General features: G+C 52.4%; 1 protein-coding gene across 1 annotated transcript in view; it reads right to left on the bottom strand.

Moving 5' to 3' along the window:
• The window catches only part of FSD2 (fibronectin type III and SPRY domain containing 2), a 44,728-nt gene that overhangs the window by 904 nt on the left and 25,272 nt on the right, over positions 1 to 18,552 (bottom strand). The window contains exons 9-15 of the mRNA XM_078449057.2: positions 18,299 to 18,420; positions 15,319 to 15,474; positions 12,432 to 12,566; positions 11,547 to 11,697; positions 9,389 to 9,522; positions 6,529 to 6,661; positions 1,997 to 2,173 (exon numbers count right to left, since the gene is read on the bottom strand). Coding sequence (XP_078305183.2) covers positions 1,997 to 2,173; positions 6,529 to 6,661; positions 9,389 to 9,522; positions 11,547 to 11,697; positions 12,432 to 12,566; positions 15,319 to 15,474; positions 18,299 to 18,420 — 1,008 coding nt within the window. The remainder of the gene's footprint in view (positions 1 to 1,996; positions 2,174 to 6,528; positions 6,662 to 9,388; positions 9,523 to 11,546; positions 11,698 to 12,431; positions 12,567 to 15,318; positions 15,475 to 18,298; positions 18,421 to 18,552) is intronic.

The following is an 18,552-nucleotide window of genomic DNA, read 5'->3' as shown; positions in this document are numbered from 1 at the left end:
TAGGACACAGCTTCAGAAGTTCTGTAGATGTGCAATTTACAGAACATTTCGTATTAGTTTTCAAATAACGCTGGGATTGGGTTTTTTTTTTTAATTAATTGACTACCAAAGTAACGGTTCATTTCCCAACATACCTGTCTCTTTTCTAAAATTTGTCCTAAGAGACCTCTCTTTTTAAACACCATTTGTTTTTTATCAATTTCTTCACCTAAGAGACTGACGTACACTCTTACTGCATCAAAGTTTGTATAGAAATTGGTGTTTTAAAACTTGGGATTTTGAGGTTCAAATGTATAAAGCCTTCGTAATAAAGATGTTTGAACCGGGGGGAGCCCCACGATCTTTCATGTAATAAAATGTGCCTTTTGGTATAACCTGTGCACAGGTACTCAGGCACGATCCTTAGACCTTCCGACTCAGCAGGGCCAGCCGGGCCGTCACCGCCCCCGCAGCCTAGCCCAGCACCCTCTCCCCGTGCTCTGTAGCCTGGGTGCTTTGAAAAAATGGCTGGAACCCAAAGCAGCCACGGGAACTTCCTACCCCTGCTACCTACAGACGTCTGCAGAACACGGTGCCAGCAAGCTGGGCCACACTCCTGGGAGGAGCACTTAGAATACGGTCTCGGTGTCAGAGCGGGCCAGCCTGGCTCCGGCCCTGCTCGCCTCATCTTCCCCTCAGCTCCTTTCCTTAGCTAAGCAGCCGCCAGAAGCCAGGAGCCAGGAAGGCCCTGCCCTCCACCTTCTTCCCACTACAGCACCAGACGAAAGCAAAAACTGCAGGTCAGCTAGGATACCTTCCGTATCCTGTCTGTCCTCTGTCTGTAACTCTGTCTGTCCTCTGTCTTTCCAAGGTGGGGCCACAGAAGCGGCCAGGCCTAGTGCCTGGCTTTTTGCCCACCCTTCTTCACGCTGTCTCATGTTTCCATCCTCTTCTGTCTTCTGACCTCTCAACCCTCCCACCGTACACAGACTCCTACTCTTCCTTTGTCCTCCCCGTTCTCCTCTGCCCTTCGTTCTTACCTCTCTAGGAGAGGATACTTTGATTTTTAGCCTCATTACACTTCGGGCAGAATCTCCAAATAAACTATTTGGCTCAATGCCTACTATTTCCTGTGTTTCTCAGACTGGGTCTGAGGATTAGTAGAGTCCATTCTAGTCCAAGTACCTTACAGGGGGGGTCTTCCCACGTGTGCGCGGGCATGACCGGTAGTGTTTAATTAACCACGATGGAGGTTCACCAGCAGAGAACGCAGGATCAAACATGCATAAGATACAGCAAGCCAACAAGGGTCAGAGGCCCCGTGGTACAAGAGGTGCTGGGGAAACGGAGCGAACTTTGGTAATTTTTGAGGTGAAGGGAGGTTGTAACAGTGGCTTCCCGAGTCTGAACATGTCCACGGGACTGCACCTCATCAGGTTTTCCCAGCTTTCTAGAGCTAATCCACGCGTAGAGGACAGAGTGCTTGGCAGCAGAAGCAGAACAGAATGAGCCATGACTATTAAGCCGCTGCCTACTTGCAAAGATGGAATTGGGGCTTCAGATCAAACTGTAACCATTTAATAACACAAGTTGAGCATGAATGAAAAGCCAATCACTTAGTGCTTAAGAATGCTGTCTTTGGGGCCAGACTGCCTGGATTGGATTCCAAGCTCCAAAAATCCACGTTGGACGGATTATCCGACTGCTGTGAGGCATAGCTGACTTTTAAAATGGGGTGATAGAATTGTGAGAAGTAAACAGGACAGGACATGGGAGCAGCGCTTGGCACGGAATAAGCTCTCCGTGAACTGTAGCTATTTCTGTCTGAAAGAAAAGTACCCAAAGCTGCTCTTTTCTCGTCTCATTTGGACTTTAGGGGAAAGGGCTGGAAAAGAGCCCTGAGGTATCTTAGAATATTTTATGAAACCTACCCTAGGCCTTAATTATTGCTAGTGAAACCTCGTGCTCTCTTCTTTCAAGGTCAATTTTAGTATCAGGCATCCGGATTCTACTTTACCGTGATGATGCAAGTCTGTGCCTCATGCACCAAGACAGGCAGTTTGCTCCCAGGTCCTCTTGTTTAGGGACATCTTCAAAGGCCACACCCACCGTGTAGTGGGACCTCTCGTCCACCTCCACCTCCCAGTAATGGCGCCCTCGGATTGGAATGAGATTCCCCATGACGGCAACACACCTGGGTTCAGAAAGTGGAAGCGTGCGTCACCAGGGGCGACCCGAGCCTGGCCGTGCGGCGGGGGGGAGGGGGGGGGACAGCCGTGGGGGTCGGCCCAACGGTGTTCCGAACACCTCCTTTGAGAAGCGGCTCACCCTCGGCTCACCTGACAGATGCCGAAATTTGTGGAAGGGTTCTTACCCTGCCGGTAATGGGAGCGAGTTAGAAAAGGCTCTATTGGCATTTGTAAATGATTGGGCTCTTTTTTTTTTTTTTTTGGTAACAAAAATAAAGATTTGGTTCACTTGCTCATAAAAAAAGAAAGGGACTCCGGGTGCCAGGGTGACTCAGTGGGTGAAGCATCTGACTTCGGCTCAGGTCATGATCTCGCTGTTCGTGAGTTCGAGCCCCACGTCGGGCTCTGTGCTGACAGCTCGGAGCCTGGAGCCTGCTTCGGATCTGTGTCTCCCCACACCCTCTCTCTACCCCTCCCCTGCTCACGCTCTGTCTCTCTCTCTTTCAAAAATAAATATTAAAACAAACAAAAGGGACTGAAACTTCACAGAACTCAGCACAGTCAAGGGAACCATGCACTTGAAGTTCAGGAACCGGCCAGCACTGCTGATGCTGCACTAGCATGGGGGGCTTTGAGGTGACGCATATCTGCGGGGTGGCTACAGGCAGAAGACGAGGATCTGGATCTCAGAAGCAAACCTGAGAACAGCAAATAGCAAATCCCTCACCAATGATCAAAATCGACCTCCAAGAAGCCACTGGAAACAAATACACTCACAAAGGTCACAGTTATGTTTTGTTTTACAACAATACAGCATTCTTCAGAGGAAGGTTCTCGTGGGAAACCAGACCACATCAGTATCTCCGAAACGAACAGTCCGCCTCCTGCAGGAAACTTCTGCATTAGCCAAACTGAGTGCCCACCCCCCGCCAAACCCCTGGGCAGATTTGTTTAGCTGTTATTAACACGAGATCTCTACTCTCAAACCCCAAGTTCTGGAGGCCAAGCAAAGCTCTGGGAAGGAGACTGCACAGAAAAGAGCTCCTCTTTTGTAAAATGAAGCCGTCTCTACTCTCAGCTCCGGACCCACATCTCCACCCACCTGCTGTTCCTCATTCAGAATGTCCCGAACGGAACTTACCACATTCCTACCCTTCCCACCGCCGACCAAACTTAGTGTTTTGCCTGTGGTGGGAAGGAGTACTTACTCCCCGTGTTTTCTCCGTTTTGGTTAATAGACTCATGATCTACCCAGTAACCCAAGGCAGAAAACAGTAACCCAAGGATAATGTAGTGGTTACACGCTCAGCTTCTAGCTTAAATCTGACGTCAGCCCTTAACAGCAGTGTGCCTTTGGGCAAATTACTTTACTTCTCTGTGCCTCAATGGTCTCATCTGTCAAATTGGACTGGTAGTGATATGGATGTCACAGGCTGTCGTGACGATTCAATGAGCTAATCCATGTCAAACACTTGGAAGATGTCTAGCACTTGGTAAACACGCCATAAATTACAGTCCCTGACCCATCCCTCCCCTGCTCGCCCCTTAACCAGTTGGCCTCTCTCCTTGTTAGTTTTGTGTGTTGCTGATTTACTCAAGGCGTCCGCAGCCTCCTCTCTGGTCTCCTGGCTCCCCACCTGCCTCTCCCCCTCCTCCCCAGCTCACACTTGACCCTCCAGGGTGATCCTTCTGAAATGTAAATCTGATCGGGTCACCTCCCTTACTTGAATCCTCCAAAAATTCCCACCCCTCCAAGGATAAGATCCAAACTTGTTTTGCCCTAGAACTTTTCCATCTTTCCTGCCTCGTCTTCCCCTTCTTGCCATTATGGACCCTACACCACAGACACGCTAACCGATAGCAGTTCTCCAAACACGTGGTCTCCCTGGCTTCCGCCGTTTGTACACGTATGAGGCACTTAATCTGCCTGGTCGGCCTGGAGAACTCCCTTTTATCCTCCAAGCCCTTGCTTCCCCAGGAAGCCTTCTTCCTGGGGGCTCCTACGATGCCTTGGCCATCCTTCTACCGAATCTTTCACAGGTGTGTTTTTGAAACATGCATCTCCCCCACTTGCCTGGTCTGAGTCAGGTGGGCAGGGACACTATCTTCCTCCCTTTACCTCCAGGGCACAGCATGGTCCTCACAGGACAATGGATATACTGGTGACAGGATATTGCAATGGGACTGTCTAACTTGGCTGGACCCCAAAGAGCCAAGAACAGAACAACAGGTGGTGAGTTCTCCCATATTTCCAGGTGACGTGCTGGACCACCTCTGCGGGACTTGGCGACCAAAAACTCGTTTTGTAACTTTTAGTGCAACACCAAGCGGCCGAGGCTGAAGACGCTCGAGGCTGTGTCTGCCCAGAGAGCTCACACGCACGGTGAGGTAGCAGTGGCCTGGTCAGAGGTGTGTGCCTTCAGAGGACCGGATGTGAACGGAACCCACTGCAGGAAAGCTGCCTCTGCGTTGTTTGTGGGGGGATCCTGTCCAAGAGGGCTGCCTGTGAGGGCCCAGGAGGGCTCGGCAGAAAGAACGAGAACCATAGCACTGGGTGCGGAGGTGGACGGGTTGTGAGGGGCTCACCTGGGAACTGCCGGGGAGAGAGAGTCAGCTTCCCACATCACACTGGTACCAGTCAGGTACCCCCAGGCTAAAAACAGGACAACAGGCCCCCAAATGGAGCCCGTCACGCTAAGCCCCACGTCTCCAAACCGAGACACCTCCGTTACAGTTCGACTCTCCCAGAAATGGGATCTTAAACCAATCAGGAATCGCCTGACGAGCACCAGTGAGGTGATGTGCCTCGCAGACCCTGCTGTCCCCTGCAGGAAAGGAACCTCGCCACAACCGCCCGCTTCTTTGCCTACTGCAACTTGGCCCATAAGCGTCTTTCATCTTGTACAGCTCCTGAGAGCTCCCGTCTACCTGTTAGACTGGATGATGCCCGTTTCATAACTCCTGGAATAAAGCCGTAAGATCTTTAAAATCTATTCAGTTGAATTTTTTTTTTTTTTTTTAACAACACAGGTAAGGCCTTTATCTCTCCATGTCCCTCTCCATGCCCTGCAACCCTGGGTAGAATGGGCAGAGGTGGGAAAGGATCAAGTTGCTTTCCACTGTACCCTGTGCACTTGGGCTACCGCATGCTAACACTTACATATAGTAGGTGCTACACACACACGCACACACACACACACACACACACACACACTGTAAAAAGGCCAGCAGGGAGCCAACATCAGAGGAAGAGCCAGCTCTGGGATAGTCTCGGACCCCGGCAGGGAGGCTGATGCAGTTTCTTTCTTCTCTTCCTTTCTTTCAGCTTTTTTTTTTTTTAATGCTTATTTTTGAGAGAGAGAGCGAGCGAGTTCGAGCAAGGGAGGGGCAGAGAGAGAGAGGGACACAGAATCCGAAGCAGGCTCCAGGCTCTGAGCTGTCAGCACAGAGCCCGATGCGGGGCTCAAACCCACGAACCGTGAGATCATGACCCGAGTTGAAGTCAGATGTTTAACAGACTGAGCCACCCAGGCGCCCCTGGATGAAGTTTCTATCCATGGCCCTTGCAGCCCCGTTGGAGAGCCCCTTTTTCTCCTTAGAAGATCCTTCTGACTCTAAAACCAACCAACCGAGAACTCTTCTTGTCCTGACCAGACCAGGAATCTGAGAGCCACCTGTAATCCCGGAAATGGAATGCGCTCTTGGAGTTAACCTATCTGTGTTCTTTTTCTCCCATTGCTTTGACTTTTCTATTTCAGCAGTGTATATCTGCGCCTTATTTTAAGTCTTTAAGTCTTTGGAAAGAAGTGAGGCACAAATAAATCATTTCAATGTGGATTGAGCACCAAGGTCTGGAAATAGCTACGTTTCTAGACAGCGCACACGCCTTTGCGGGGGCCACCCCTCCCTCAGGTCATGCACTAGCACCACCCCCCACCGACTCCGCACAGGCTAACCCCACCGGTTTTCATCAGGGGTTTTTAAACAGGGCTTCACTGTGTAGGAGAGGAGCGCCGGGCCAAGCACTGGGAGACCTACAGCCTTGTTTCCGTTCTCCCGACGCCTGTCAGTGTGCCCCTCATCGTGGCTTCAGGGTCTGACTCCTCCAGCGGCGGGGGACCCGACTTCAGAAGCCACAACAGGTATCTTCCGTCCACACCAGCCAGACTCTTCCCCCGACTCCAGCTCCCCAGCCTCCCCTCCGCCCCCACCGCCTCCTCTCCCCCCCCCCCCCCCCAGCCTCTCATCCATTTCTGGGACCTCTTCAAGGCAGCGTCTGTCATAACCCACTTTTTATCTGAGCAACAACGTGTCTTAGAGGGGGTCCGCGGAATGTTCTAGCGAGCGGCTGCCCAAGTACCTGGTAAACCGGGTGTTGCCAGGGAGCGGCTCCTTTGCTGGGGTTTTCCTTTCGCTCCGCACGACCGTAAACCCATCTTCAGAAATGGTCAGCCCGGGATGGCAGGTGTGCTGGTTCAGGTGGAAGAAGCTGCCTGTGCGGGCAGAACACACGAGGAGCCCCGCCAGTCCCCCTGCCTTCTCCACCCCGGCGCCAGCCAGAAGCCCGGGGCCTCGCAAAGTCCTACCCCTCCTGCCACTAATGATGGTGGCAGCGAGCATGCACTGGGAGCCACTGTCCCTCGCCCCCAGCTAGCGGTTTGCAAGTCTTCCCTCGTTCAAGCCTCACAATTACCCTCAGAAACGCGTTCTTATTTCCATCTGGAGAGGAGAAAACTGACGCACCAGGTGGTTAAAAAAAAAATCACCTGGCAAGGCACCTGGGTGGTGCAGTCCTGATCTCGGCTCAGGTAATGAACTCACGGTTCATGAGTTCGAGCCCCGCATCGGTCTCTGTGCTGACGGCAAAGAGCCTGTATGGGATACTGTGACTCCCTCCCTCTGCCCCTCCTACTCTCTCTCTCTCAAAATAAATAAATGTGGGGCACCTGGGTGGCTCAGTCGGTTAAGCGTCCGACTTCAGCTCAGGTCATGATCTCACGGTCTGTGAGTTTGAATCCCACATCGGGCTCTGTGCTGACAGCTCAGAGCCTGGAGCCTGTTTCGGATTCTGTGTCTCCCTCTCTCTCTGACCCTCCCCCCGTTCATGCTCTGTCTCTCTCTGTCTCAAATATAAATAAATGTTAAAAAAAAAAATTAAAAATAAATAAATAAATAAATAAATGAACTTAAAAAAAAATCAACTGGCAATGACAGAACTAACATTTGAACCCCCAAAACTGTCTGATTCCACAGGCTTTGCTCTTAGCTGGGAGGCTATAAGTGCCTGCACACGGACAAGAATTTCTAACCCACCTGCCAAGGGAAATAGTTATTGAGATTCTTAAGGACCAATCTGACAAAGGGAAGTGGAATTCAACATTTCAATGAGGGCAGTGGGGCTGGGGAGAGGGAAGGATGTTACAGCCATCCCCAAATCATGGTTAAAATAAATCTCATCCAACAGTGGTACAGAATAGATTGAATACAAACTTATTTAGTAAAAAAAAAAAAAAAATTATTTAGTAAAAAAATCCATTAATTAAGAACATAATAACTCATTCTCACTACTGTGTCCTAGCCAAGTGCTTTTTTCTCGAGTTCCTATTCTGTCACTTCTCTTGTCTCACACCTGGGTTCAAGCTTCGCCATCAAGCTGTTCACAATCATTGTCACAGTTTGATGCTGCCGGAAATTTCATTTGCTGCCTGCGCTGACTGGCAAGGGGGCAGGCAGGTTCCCACCACCTAACTGATGCAAGACGTGGGCCCTCGCCGGTTCCCACCGAGGATCATTTTTGAAAATATAATGATTTTTGCTGATTTGTGTGTTCATTTAAGTTTTTTATATATACACTCTTTTCTTCCATTTGATTTATTTTGGAGGGAGAGAGAACGAGCATGCAAGGGGGGAGAGTGGCAGAGGGGGAGAGAGAGAGAGAGAGACCCAAGCAGGTTCCGCGTTCCGTGCACAGCCCGACGCGGGACTCCATCCCACAACCCTGGGATCACGACCTGAGCCGAAACCAAGAGTCAGACACACTCCACCAACTGAGCCACCCAGGCGCCCCTTCATAAATACACTCTTCAAAAAATTATATGAACAAACTAATTGACTGACTGAATAATCAAGAGCTGGCTGTACCTTTGGCTCTGGTTTTTTGTTTTTTGTTTTTTTTGTTTTGTTTTGTTTTGTTTTTTGACTGAAACTGCCAGAATTTAACATTTCAAAACACCAGGTGAGCACAGAAAATGAGGAGTGCCAGCCAACTAAAGGCAGGCCCTGGCTCAATATGAAAGAAAAACCTGAGTCCTAATCCCAGCACTAGCCCCCACCCTCTGGGACCTGTGGTGGCCACCCAACGAGTCTTTCCCATCTGTGTGGACGGAACACAGTGGGAATTAATCACACACCTCTGCTCCTGGCATTGGAAACGAGGACAAAGTGACACAGTGTCCCTCAGTAAACGACCCCACTTAAGAATACGTCGTCCCCAGAGCCTGGGCTCAGACTCCCTGCCTCTGTGTCCTACCTGCCCTCCACCCGTCAGCCGGCCTGAGCTGGACTGGCTGTGAAGTGGGGGAGGGGTCACCGGCCCCCGGTGTGCTGTGACAAAGCGCACACCCACAGCGAAGCAGTGCCAGGAAAGTGGGTGCATGCAAAGCTTCCGGTGATGTCTCTGCTCATGCAGGGTCTGGACAGGATGTGTGACCGTTGTACGGATGACGGCAAGGGAGAAGGGAAAGGGGCTGGACCTAGGGATGCGGGCGCCCGCCAGGGCCAGACAGGGCCTAGGAAGAGGCTGAGCAGCCGGGTCCAAACTGGGCCTGTGGGTGGGAGATGCTTGGGCTGATAGCAGAAACGGGGGATGAGCAAAGCCAACAACCCCTCCTGGGAATTTCATAAAGACATCAACCCAAGGGTGGCGTGCAGCCTGTGTGAGCCACGAGGCGTCAGGGCCACCCAGGTCCAGGGCGACAAGCCTCTGGTCTGCCTGAGGGAGTGGAGAAAGACCCTAAGTTCTGATTCTCACTCTGCCACCAGACTGCTATCTGGCTTGGGCCTTCAGTCCCTCTGCCTGTAAAATGGGACCACAGGGCCCTGATCTCCCCTGAGCCCCTCCCCGGCCTGACTTGGCCCATTTTCCAGAGAAGTCATGCAGTGCTGGTCTGCCGCAGAGTGGCTCCCTGAGGTCCCAGGGAGCGTGTGGCCCGGGCACATACCTGTGGTGTAGACGGTCACGGGGTCGCTCCTTGCACTGGGGCCCCCCACGCTGAGGGCTCGCACGTAGATGGTATAGCGCTGCCTGGGCTGCAGCTGCACCAAGGCCTCGCGGGTCGGGATGCCCACGACCGACCTGGGCAAAGAAACGGAGCCACAGTCATGAGGGGTGGGGCCGGGCAGCCAGGCCCCGGCACCGGGCCTCCCTTCCAGAGCTGGGATGTTAAACTCACCCTCGCACCCCCAGCCTCTCACCCACAGCGGCAGGGCCGGTGGGTTTCCTCCCTCAGGTCCACTTTCCTCGTTCCCTCGTTACTCCTCGCGTCCGTGGCCCTCCGGCCTCGGGGCTCCCCACCCTGGTGTCCCCGGCACCTGGCACCATGCTCGGCGTCTGTCTCCCGCTCTGCCCCCAGCTGTCTGACAGTTGAGAACCTCTCCGAGGGCAGCGGCTGAGTACCGCCTGCCTCAGCCCAGCGCTGAGCCCGCAGCAGGTACCTCGGCCTGTGTTTATGAACAGGCATCTCTAGAAGAGCTGGAAGGGCAGCACAGAAGCCACTAGGAACCTAATTTATTGAAATTCTACTGCACACGAGTACAAGCCTGTAATTGCCACTGCCTGTTCCTGCAACTGCTAAACCCCTTTCAGTCCAGGGAAAGGAGAGGCTTTTGGGGTGACGCCCGTTTACGGATGCAACAGCCCCATTACACGAGCCCGGGTGTCCAGGTGACCCCGAAGGCCGCCACTCCAGGCCAGAGGGGCGCTTTTCACGCATCCGTCCAATGAATATTAACCAAGCCCCTTAGGTTCCAGACGCTGGAGAGGGGGGCTCTGGGGAGAACTGAATGTAGTCTCTGCCCTCATAGGCCTCATGGTCCAGATGGGTAGAGAGGCACCCCGCAGGCCAGCAGTGGAGGAAATGCAAGGTGGTAACCGCGACGTGGTCACGGCGTACCGCAGGGTGGATGATGCCGGGGACGCGAGTTTGGAGCCGAGCTCTCAAGAATGACTTGCAAGTAACCGGATGGAGCAGGGACAGGAGTCTCCTACACAGAAGCAGCCCGGGGCAGGAAGGAACACGGGAACCAGGAGGAACTAAACCCGACCGGCGTGGCTGCAGCCAGACAGGGAGGGGAAGCCGGTGTGGCATGAGCTAGAGAAGCAGGAGAGGGGTACGGTCTGGGAAGCAATTTTCTCCTCTTCAAGATGATTAGATCTGGAGAGCAGGTGCTACCCCACGTCACTGACCAGCCTCCCGGTGACCCCCATCATTATGGTCCCGGGTGTCAGGCGCTCCTGAAGTATCAGCACGAAGCGCAGAGGCAATCTGGATCATCAGGTGGCCAGAACCACCGGACGCCCCTGCCCCACTCCTGAGGGTCGTGGGGAGTAAATAACCAAGGTCGGCCCTGGTGTGGCCGTGGACACGTGGATTCTACCTGGAACAGAGGGTGCGTGGGATAGACGGCCAGGCTCCAAGCCCAGCCCCGAGCACAGAGGAATCTGTCCTCCCTGACAGGGGACGCCAAGCCCGCCTCCTCCATCTCTCCAGAACCAGGGGGGCGCCCTCTGTGCTCCGCCTCTGGGCAGCCCCTGGACGTGGGGGCTGCTCCCGGACTGCCTGGGTCTTGCCTCACTCCCGCCCCGGGGCCACGCCGCTGACCCACTGTCCTCAGAGCTCAGTCCTTCCTATCCATCCGGGTCTCATTTGAAAAGTTCATCCACGGAGGTCCCTACTTCCACCCCAGCCTCCTTCTTACATTTCTTTCTCCTTCAGAGCACCTTGCATTTTATGTATTTGTTTGTCTTCCTGTTTTCTATTTGCCCCTGCTCGACGGTCAGCTCCGTAGGGAAGGGAATTTGCCTGCCTAGTCTCCCAGAGCCCGGGGCCCAGGTCCAGGCCCACAACACTTGTTGAATGAATGAGCGGTAAACCTTCGCTGGACTAGAAAAGCAAACCTGAGGTTTAAACCATTTACTCACGCCTCACGCACCTTCAGTGACAGCGTTCAAGAAACTTCTCATGAAAACCAAGCACCCGGAATTAAGGTTCCAAACGCTGACCTTCTCTCCAGACCCCGTGCATTTCCTGAGCTGTGTCACTGTGTCAGGTGTCATGCCCCCCCCCCCCCCCCCCCCACCGCCCCATGACTATGACTTACTCAGTTACTCCCGAGGCTTCAGGACTTTCCGCCTGGGTCAGCTCTACCGTGTACGAGTCCACGGGATTCAGGTTCCCAGACTCCCAGCAAATCAGTGCAGCCTCTTCGCAGCTCCGTATCTCTTTGCTTTTTATAATGGGAGGGGAGGGGGCTAGGTGTGGGACAAAGGGGGGAAGGAATGACCATTCTGCTCCTATCCAGCCAGTTTGTCCAGAGCACGGCCAACCGAGCACGGCCAACCGAGCACGGCCACTGTCTGCCCACAGAAGACATTCGATGCCGTAAAAAGGAAACCAGGTGCAAGAGACTGAGTATTTGCATCCCCCCCCCCCCCCCCCCAGAATTCGTGTGTTGAAGCCTGTTCCCCAAAGTGGCGGAAGGTGGGGTCTTTGGGAGATGAAGAGGAGGGCGTCTCTCATCAAAGAGAACCCAAAGAGCCCTGGGCCTCTTTCTGTTGTGTGAGGACAGAGCCGAAACCAAGCCAGATGTCTACGGACCCGGAAGGCTTCACATCAGGCGCTGAATATGCTGGCAGCTTAAAAGGAGGCCCCTTTCAGCTTCCAGAATGGTGAGAATTAAATTTCTGTCATGTATAAGCCACTCGGTCTATGGTGTTCTGTCATGGCCGCCCACACGGACTAAGACGCCGGGAACGCCTTTCAGACGTTCCTGGAGCAGAAGGCAGCTGAAAGGTTAAATGACGCTACGATCGTGAGCAGTAATTTTGGGCATTTTGAGACCAACTCTGAGCAAATGTCCCTTCCATCCTAGGAACACTGGTTTGGTGTACTAACAGAGAAACACGGACAGCTACTCCTGCCCTTCCACATGAAATCAAGTGTCCTGCCACACCTCGAAAGCCGTGACCCCTGTGGCCCCCGTTACCTGTCATGTACATTGCACGCTCACTGGCGGGGCTGCGGCCGGCCCTGTTCTGAGCTGTGACCCAAAATTCATACTGGGTGTTTGGCACAAGATTTCTCACTGAGCAATACGTTTCTTTGACAGTCATTGTAAACTCTGAAAAACAAACAAACAAAAAGACAAGAATGCAACCCTAAAAATAGGCCAAGTGGCTCCGAGTTAGTTGTGTCGAGTCTCCCTGTAGTAGATCGCAACACTGGCCAGAAATTCCTCCCATCCCTGTATGCGTCCTCTGCAGTATGACTTACTACTCCTTCAAGAGGTTCATTTTTCCCCGTCATTGATGGGCTGAGCCATGTGACTTGCTTCAGCCAATGAGACAGCTGCAAACATGATGCCAGCAGAGGCCTGGGAAATGCTAGTGCACAGGGGCTTGTCTTCTTGCTGCTGGGAACACCCTCCACTTTCATGTGAACAAGCCCGAGCCAGGGTCCTGGACAATGAGACCCAGTAGACAGAGGCCCCAGCCTTCCCTGCCGTATCCCCACATCTGTAAGTGAGACCATCCCACACCATCCAGCTCTATGTAGCCAAGCTGGCCCAGACCAGAAGAATGCCCAGACAACTCACAGAATTATAAGAAATAATAAATGTTTGTCATTTTAAGCCAATAAGTCACGTACATGTGTGCAGAGTAGGGCAGGATAGGGTGTTGTTACCCAGCAACACCTAACTGATACACCTCTAAACCTCCTCAGACTCTTGAAAGGCAGTGATAACTCACTAACCCACCCTCTGATATCAGTTCCTTTATCACAAAGGGGTCCATTTAAAAGATCTTCATAGAGGGGCGCCTGGGTGGCTCAGTCGGTTAAGCGGCCGACTTCGGCTCAGGTCATGATCACGCGGTCCGTGAGTTCGAGCCCCGCGTCGGGCTCTGTGCTGACAGCTCAGAGCCCGGAGCCTGTTTCAGATTCTGTGTCTCCCTCTCTCTGACCCTCCCCTGTTCATGCTCTGTCTCTCCCTGTCTCAAAAATAAATAAAACGTTAAAAAAAAAAAAATTAAAAGATCTTCATAGAGGGGCACCTGGGTGGCTCAGGTGGTTAGTCCAACTCTTGATTTTGGCTCCGGTCATGATCTCACAGTTCGTGAGTTCAAGCCCCAGGTCGGGCTCTGTACTAACAATTTGGAACCTGCTTCAGAATCTCTCTCTCCTTCTCTCTCTCTGCCCCTCCCCTGCTCATATTCTGTCTCTCAAAATAAATAAATAAACATTAAAAAAAATCTTCATAGAGTGTCATGACATAGCCCAAACGCAATGGCTTCTTCTGTGTGTCTGCAGAGAGTGCCAACAGGGCTGATTCATGACACGGACTGTGGTTAATCAGACCTGGCTTCTTGGACCCTGACCAACCTTCTACTTATTTTTTTATTTTCATAATTTTTTTTTTTTTTTAATTTTTTTTTTTCAACGTTTTTTATTTATTTTTGGGACAGAGAGAGACAGAGCATGAACGGGGGAGGGGCAGAGAGAGAGGGAGACACAGAATCGGAAACAGGCTCCAGGCTCCGAGCCATCAGCCCAGAGCCCGACGCGGGGCTCGAACTCACGGACCGCGAGATCGTGACCTGGCTGAAGTCGGACGCTTAACCGACTGCGCCACCCAGGCGCCCCTTTTTTTAATTTTGAGAGAGAGAGAGCAAGAGAGCACACAAGCAGGGAAGGGCGGTAGAGGGAGAGAGAGAATCCCAGGCAGGCTCCACGCTCAGTGCAGAGTCTGACACAGGTCTCGATCCCACAACCCTGGGATCATGACCTGAGCCGAAATCAGGAGTCGCACACTCAACCGACTGAGCCACCCGGGCACCCCCTTGACCTCCCTCTTGCAATCTTCCTCCTTCCCCGTGGTGCCCCCTTTAGTCTTTGTTCAGATAACCCTCACCATCTGCTCACCTTGTTACAACCTCCCGCAGCATCACTTAAACTTACTCTGACTTTTCTCAAGCATTTCCCTTCTTTCTTGGTCCCTGCACAGAAAATCTGCCCTTACCTTCAGCATACAGACCCTCCCCCTGCCCAGGCTGGTGCAGCAGTGGGCTCCGTGCAGGGAGCGTGCGGACCTGCCTCCTGTCCTGCTCTGCCACCCGTCACCCACTGTGTCCCCATGGACAGCTCATTTCTCTCTGGGTCTCAGTCTCCTTCTGCATGAAGTGGAAATCCCCAAGGCCCTCTCTTCCCAACAGGTGAATGGCTTATCTATCATGTGGGGAGGGGGGAGGCAGCTGACCCCAGCCCTGGCCCCACACCAGCCAGCTCCATTTCTCTGGGAAGGGGATGGGCCCAGAGCCGCCCACGCTGGAGGCTCGGGGACGTTCCCAGGAGCTTGCTCGACTTGAGCATGTGGGTCTGATCGGCTGTAGCCCTTTCAGGCTGCAGAGGCCCCATCACCCCTCAAGGCGGTCTGCAGGTTGACCGTCCAATTTCTCCCGACACGAGGTTGCTCTGAGAAGGCCCAGCCTGCCCTCACGTGCCCAGCCCACGAGTATCCAGACAGCTCAGCCAGGCCTCCTCCAGGAGGGGCGTCCCCACCCTTCCTGTACACAGTGCCGCCAGGGACTCATCCCATGGACAACTCTGGCCTGAGGGCTATATCTACACTCCAGGCACTTTAGCCTGGCTTCGTGGCCCTCCCCAGTGAGGCCCCATCTTGCCTCTCTGCCGTGCTCACTTGCCTGCATCCCATGTTCCAGGTAGTTCCCAGATCACGACAGCTCCAAGGAGCTGAATATGTAGATTCATCCCACCTCTGCCCTGCCGATTACTGGGAAAGCAATCGGAACTGCTGCCTGGCCTCTGAGGGCCCTTAGCCGTTCCAGAGCGTGCGTGTGATCTTGGCAGAGTCTCACCTGCTTGGTCCTTCCCAGGCGAGCCGTCCTGCACCGGCCGGTAGGACAGCAGATAGCTCTCCACCGTGTCGTCAGAGTACAGACTCCAGCACACGCGGACAGAGGAGCCCGTGGCCGAGTTGGGGGCCTGTGGGTTTATCACTGGAGCAGAAGGAGCTGGAACGAGAAGGGAGAAAACCAAAACTGAGTAAGGAGCCTCCAGGAGAGGTGTGGGATGCAGTGGCCCCTGTTGTAGGACTCCTGGTCCCCCGAGGCATCCGTGGGCTTTGCCCAGACTGGACAAGGTCAGGAAGGCCACACCTCCTAATGGCCAGCCTGCAGGTGACAACCAGCATGTCCATTCCTGCTTTGACAAACCCACGCAAGCTGGGGGAGGAGGGGTCAGTGATAGGGACTCGGGCTGGGGGGCGCGTGCAAGACCTGCCCTAGGCATGGGTCCTCTGACCCCTTCCACGCCTTCCGGAGAGACGAGGCAGCCGGGACCACAGCAGTGCCGCCCACAGGTCCCGGAGGGAACAAAGGAGAGAAGAAGCTTCACGGGGAAAGCTCGCTCTGCTTTCACTGGTGGAACCGTCCACCAACCATGTCTTCATTATAAGGGGAGAAGACTGGATTGGGCCAAATGTGCTCTTGAGAACCATCTTGAGAATCCACCTACTGAGTTAATTCTTTTTTTTTTTTTAAGTTTTTTTAATGTTTATTTATTTTCGAGAGAGAGAGAGAGTGAGACAGAGTGTGAGTGGGGGAAGGGCAGACACACACACACACACACACACACACACACACACAGAATCCGAAGCAGGCTCCAGGCTCTGAGCTGTCAGCGCAGAGCCCAATGCAGGACTCAAACTCACGAACTGTGAGATCATGACCTGAGCCGAAGTCTGAGGCTTAACTGACTGAGCCACCCAGGCACCCCGAGTTAATTCCTTTATTCTCTGTAGGTTAATACGTCAGCCTCCCCAGACTCACACACAACCGAGAAACCCTCCTTGTCTCTCCTCTACGGACTCTTCTCCTGCGGCAGCGCCTGCCCGCAACCCAGACTTTACGGAACAACCGTGGCTTCCGATTTTGACATTGCTCCGTCCAGGTAAGAAAGAGCACAACTAAACTTGAAGATGTTTCCTAGCTGCAGCTCAGCCTTTCCTCTCTGGCCAGGACCTGGAAGGTCCTAACGGGACAAAGGAGAGGAGGAAGAGAAAGAACCTAACGACGAGATCCAGGATGTACAGAGGGTGCCCGTCTATACCCTCAAGGGACAGCCCCGTAGCAAGAAGGGCGGGAGCTGCAGTGAGAAGAGGGGTGGCCCTGGGCTTGGCAGCCCACCGGGAGGCTCCAGGTGATGGTCTGCATGAGACCTGGACCTGGGGTGGGGGGGCGGTGAAGAGAAGTGTAAGCATCTCTCAAGCACCGACTTGGGTGATCATGCCTTTCCTTCCAAATACCTGGGCCTGGTTATCTGGGCAGCACCACCCCTTAGAAGGGGAAGGATCATCCAGTGGACATCGAAGCTCAGTGAGATCACTCTGTGAATCATGAGTCTAAGAGTGGCCTCCAAGGTTTCTAATGGAGGACGTCCATTACAGTGTGGTTTCTAGTGGTGAAAAACCTAGAAACATCCCAGCAGCCAGTCCAGTTGAGAATCAAGTAAACAAACTAAGGTATATACCCATTAAAATGATGTTACAGAAGGATTTACAGTACAAGAAATATTAATCAAAATTTTGATTAAAAAGCAGGTTACAAAACAATAAATTCCCTATTTCAAAAAAATCTGTATAAAGGAAAAATCTAAAATGATATGTACAACATTTTTACAATGTAGCTGGGTGTTGATGAGGAAATGGTGAGCAGTCAACAAAAAAAAGCTGAATTACAGTATTATTCTTAGAAATAAGTAATCACAGTAGGGGCACCTGGGTGGCTCAGTCGGTTGAACATTGGGCTCTTGATTTCAGCTCAGGTCATGAGCTCACAGTTTGTGAGTTTGAGCCCAGCATCAGGCTCTGCACTGATAGTATGGGGCCTCCTTGGGATTCTTTCTCTCCTTCTCTCTCTGCTCCTCCCCTGCTTGAGCGTGCTCGCTCTCTCTCTCCCTCAAAATAAATATATAAACTTAAAAAATTAATACATTTAAAAAAAATAAGTAATCACAAGAATATTTTTCAAGTTTATTAGTTTATTTTGAGAGAGAGAGAGTGAGCAGGGCAGGGGCAGAGAGGGAGAGAGGGAATCCCAAGCAGGCTCCGCACTGTCAGCACAGAGCCCAACACGGGGCTTGAACTCATGAACCACAAGATCACGCATGACCTGACCTGAAACCAAGTGACCTGGATGCTTAACTGACTGAGCCACTGAGGCGCCCCCCACAATAATATTTTAAGAGCTACCTGTACCATGTGACGTGCTGTACATGCATTGCCTCGTGCAATTCCCACCATATCCCCATGAGGCATTATGTGGACAAGGAAACCAAGACTCAGAGAAGTTAGGTAAGTTGTCCAGAGTCACACAGCTAGGAAGTGGAAGGGCTGGGATTCTTACCAGCTCCATAGGATCCCAAAGCTCATCTCTCAGCCACTGTGCTAAGTAAATAAGTACTCGGGCTACTTGCCAGGAGTAACTCAGGCGGGAGAACAGGGGTTTATGAATCTGGGCAGGCTATGAATAAAAAATATTTCAAGGTTGCCCAGCGCCAGATGTTGGCTCCCTGGAAAGTGAGGGTGGGCACTTCCCCCCCCCCGGGGGGAGCGGTCTCCACCTCTGTTCTCACCATTGCAAGCTATGAAGACATGAGATTAGAGCAAAAAAAAAAAAAAAAAAAGAAAAGAAAGAAAAGAAAAGAAAAGAAAAGAAAAGAAAAGAAAAAACCTGTTTCTAAATGTTTATGGGTTTTTTTTTAGCCATCAAAATTTCTAACTCAAAGCTCAGGGACCTGGAACTTTCTATGAAGTATGCACACAGGCGAAATATGCACCTGGGATGGTGTTAATGGAGCCCATTAGCTGCTCCACATCAGAGAAGTCCAAGGTCTGGTCTTCAAAGTCAGGCTGCGCAGAGATTTCCACGTCTGTTTCCGTATTCAAGAATTTTCCCAGTCTGTTGGTATAAAAAGCCATGCTCACAAGAACGAAGGGACATGCTCCTTAGGGTGTGTGTCTACAGTGCTGGGTCACCAGTAATAAACGCGAAGGGCCTCTTTGCTGAAGTTTTATTTCTTTGACATGCTGC

This window comes from Panthera onca, chromosome B3, assembly GCF_046562875.1.
Source record: "Panthera onca isolate mPanOnc1 chromosome B3, mPanOnc1 haplotype 2, whole genome shotgun sequence".
NCBI classification, from domain to species: domain Eukaryota; kingdom Metazoa; phylum Chordata; class Mammalia; order Carnivora; family Felidae; genus Panthera; species Panthera onca.
Note: the sequence above shows the minus strand (reverse complement) of the source record. Positions and strands in the feature narration are given on the sequence as shown.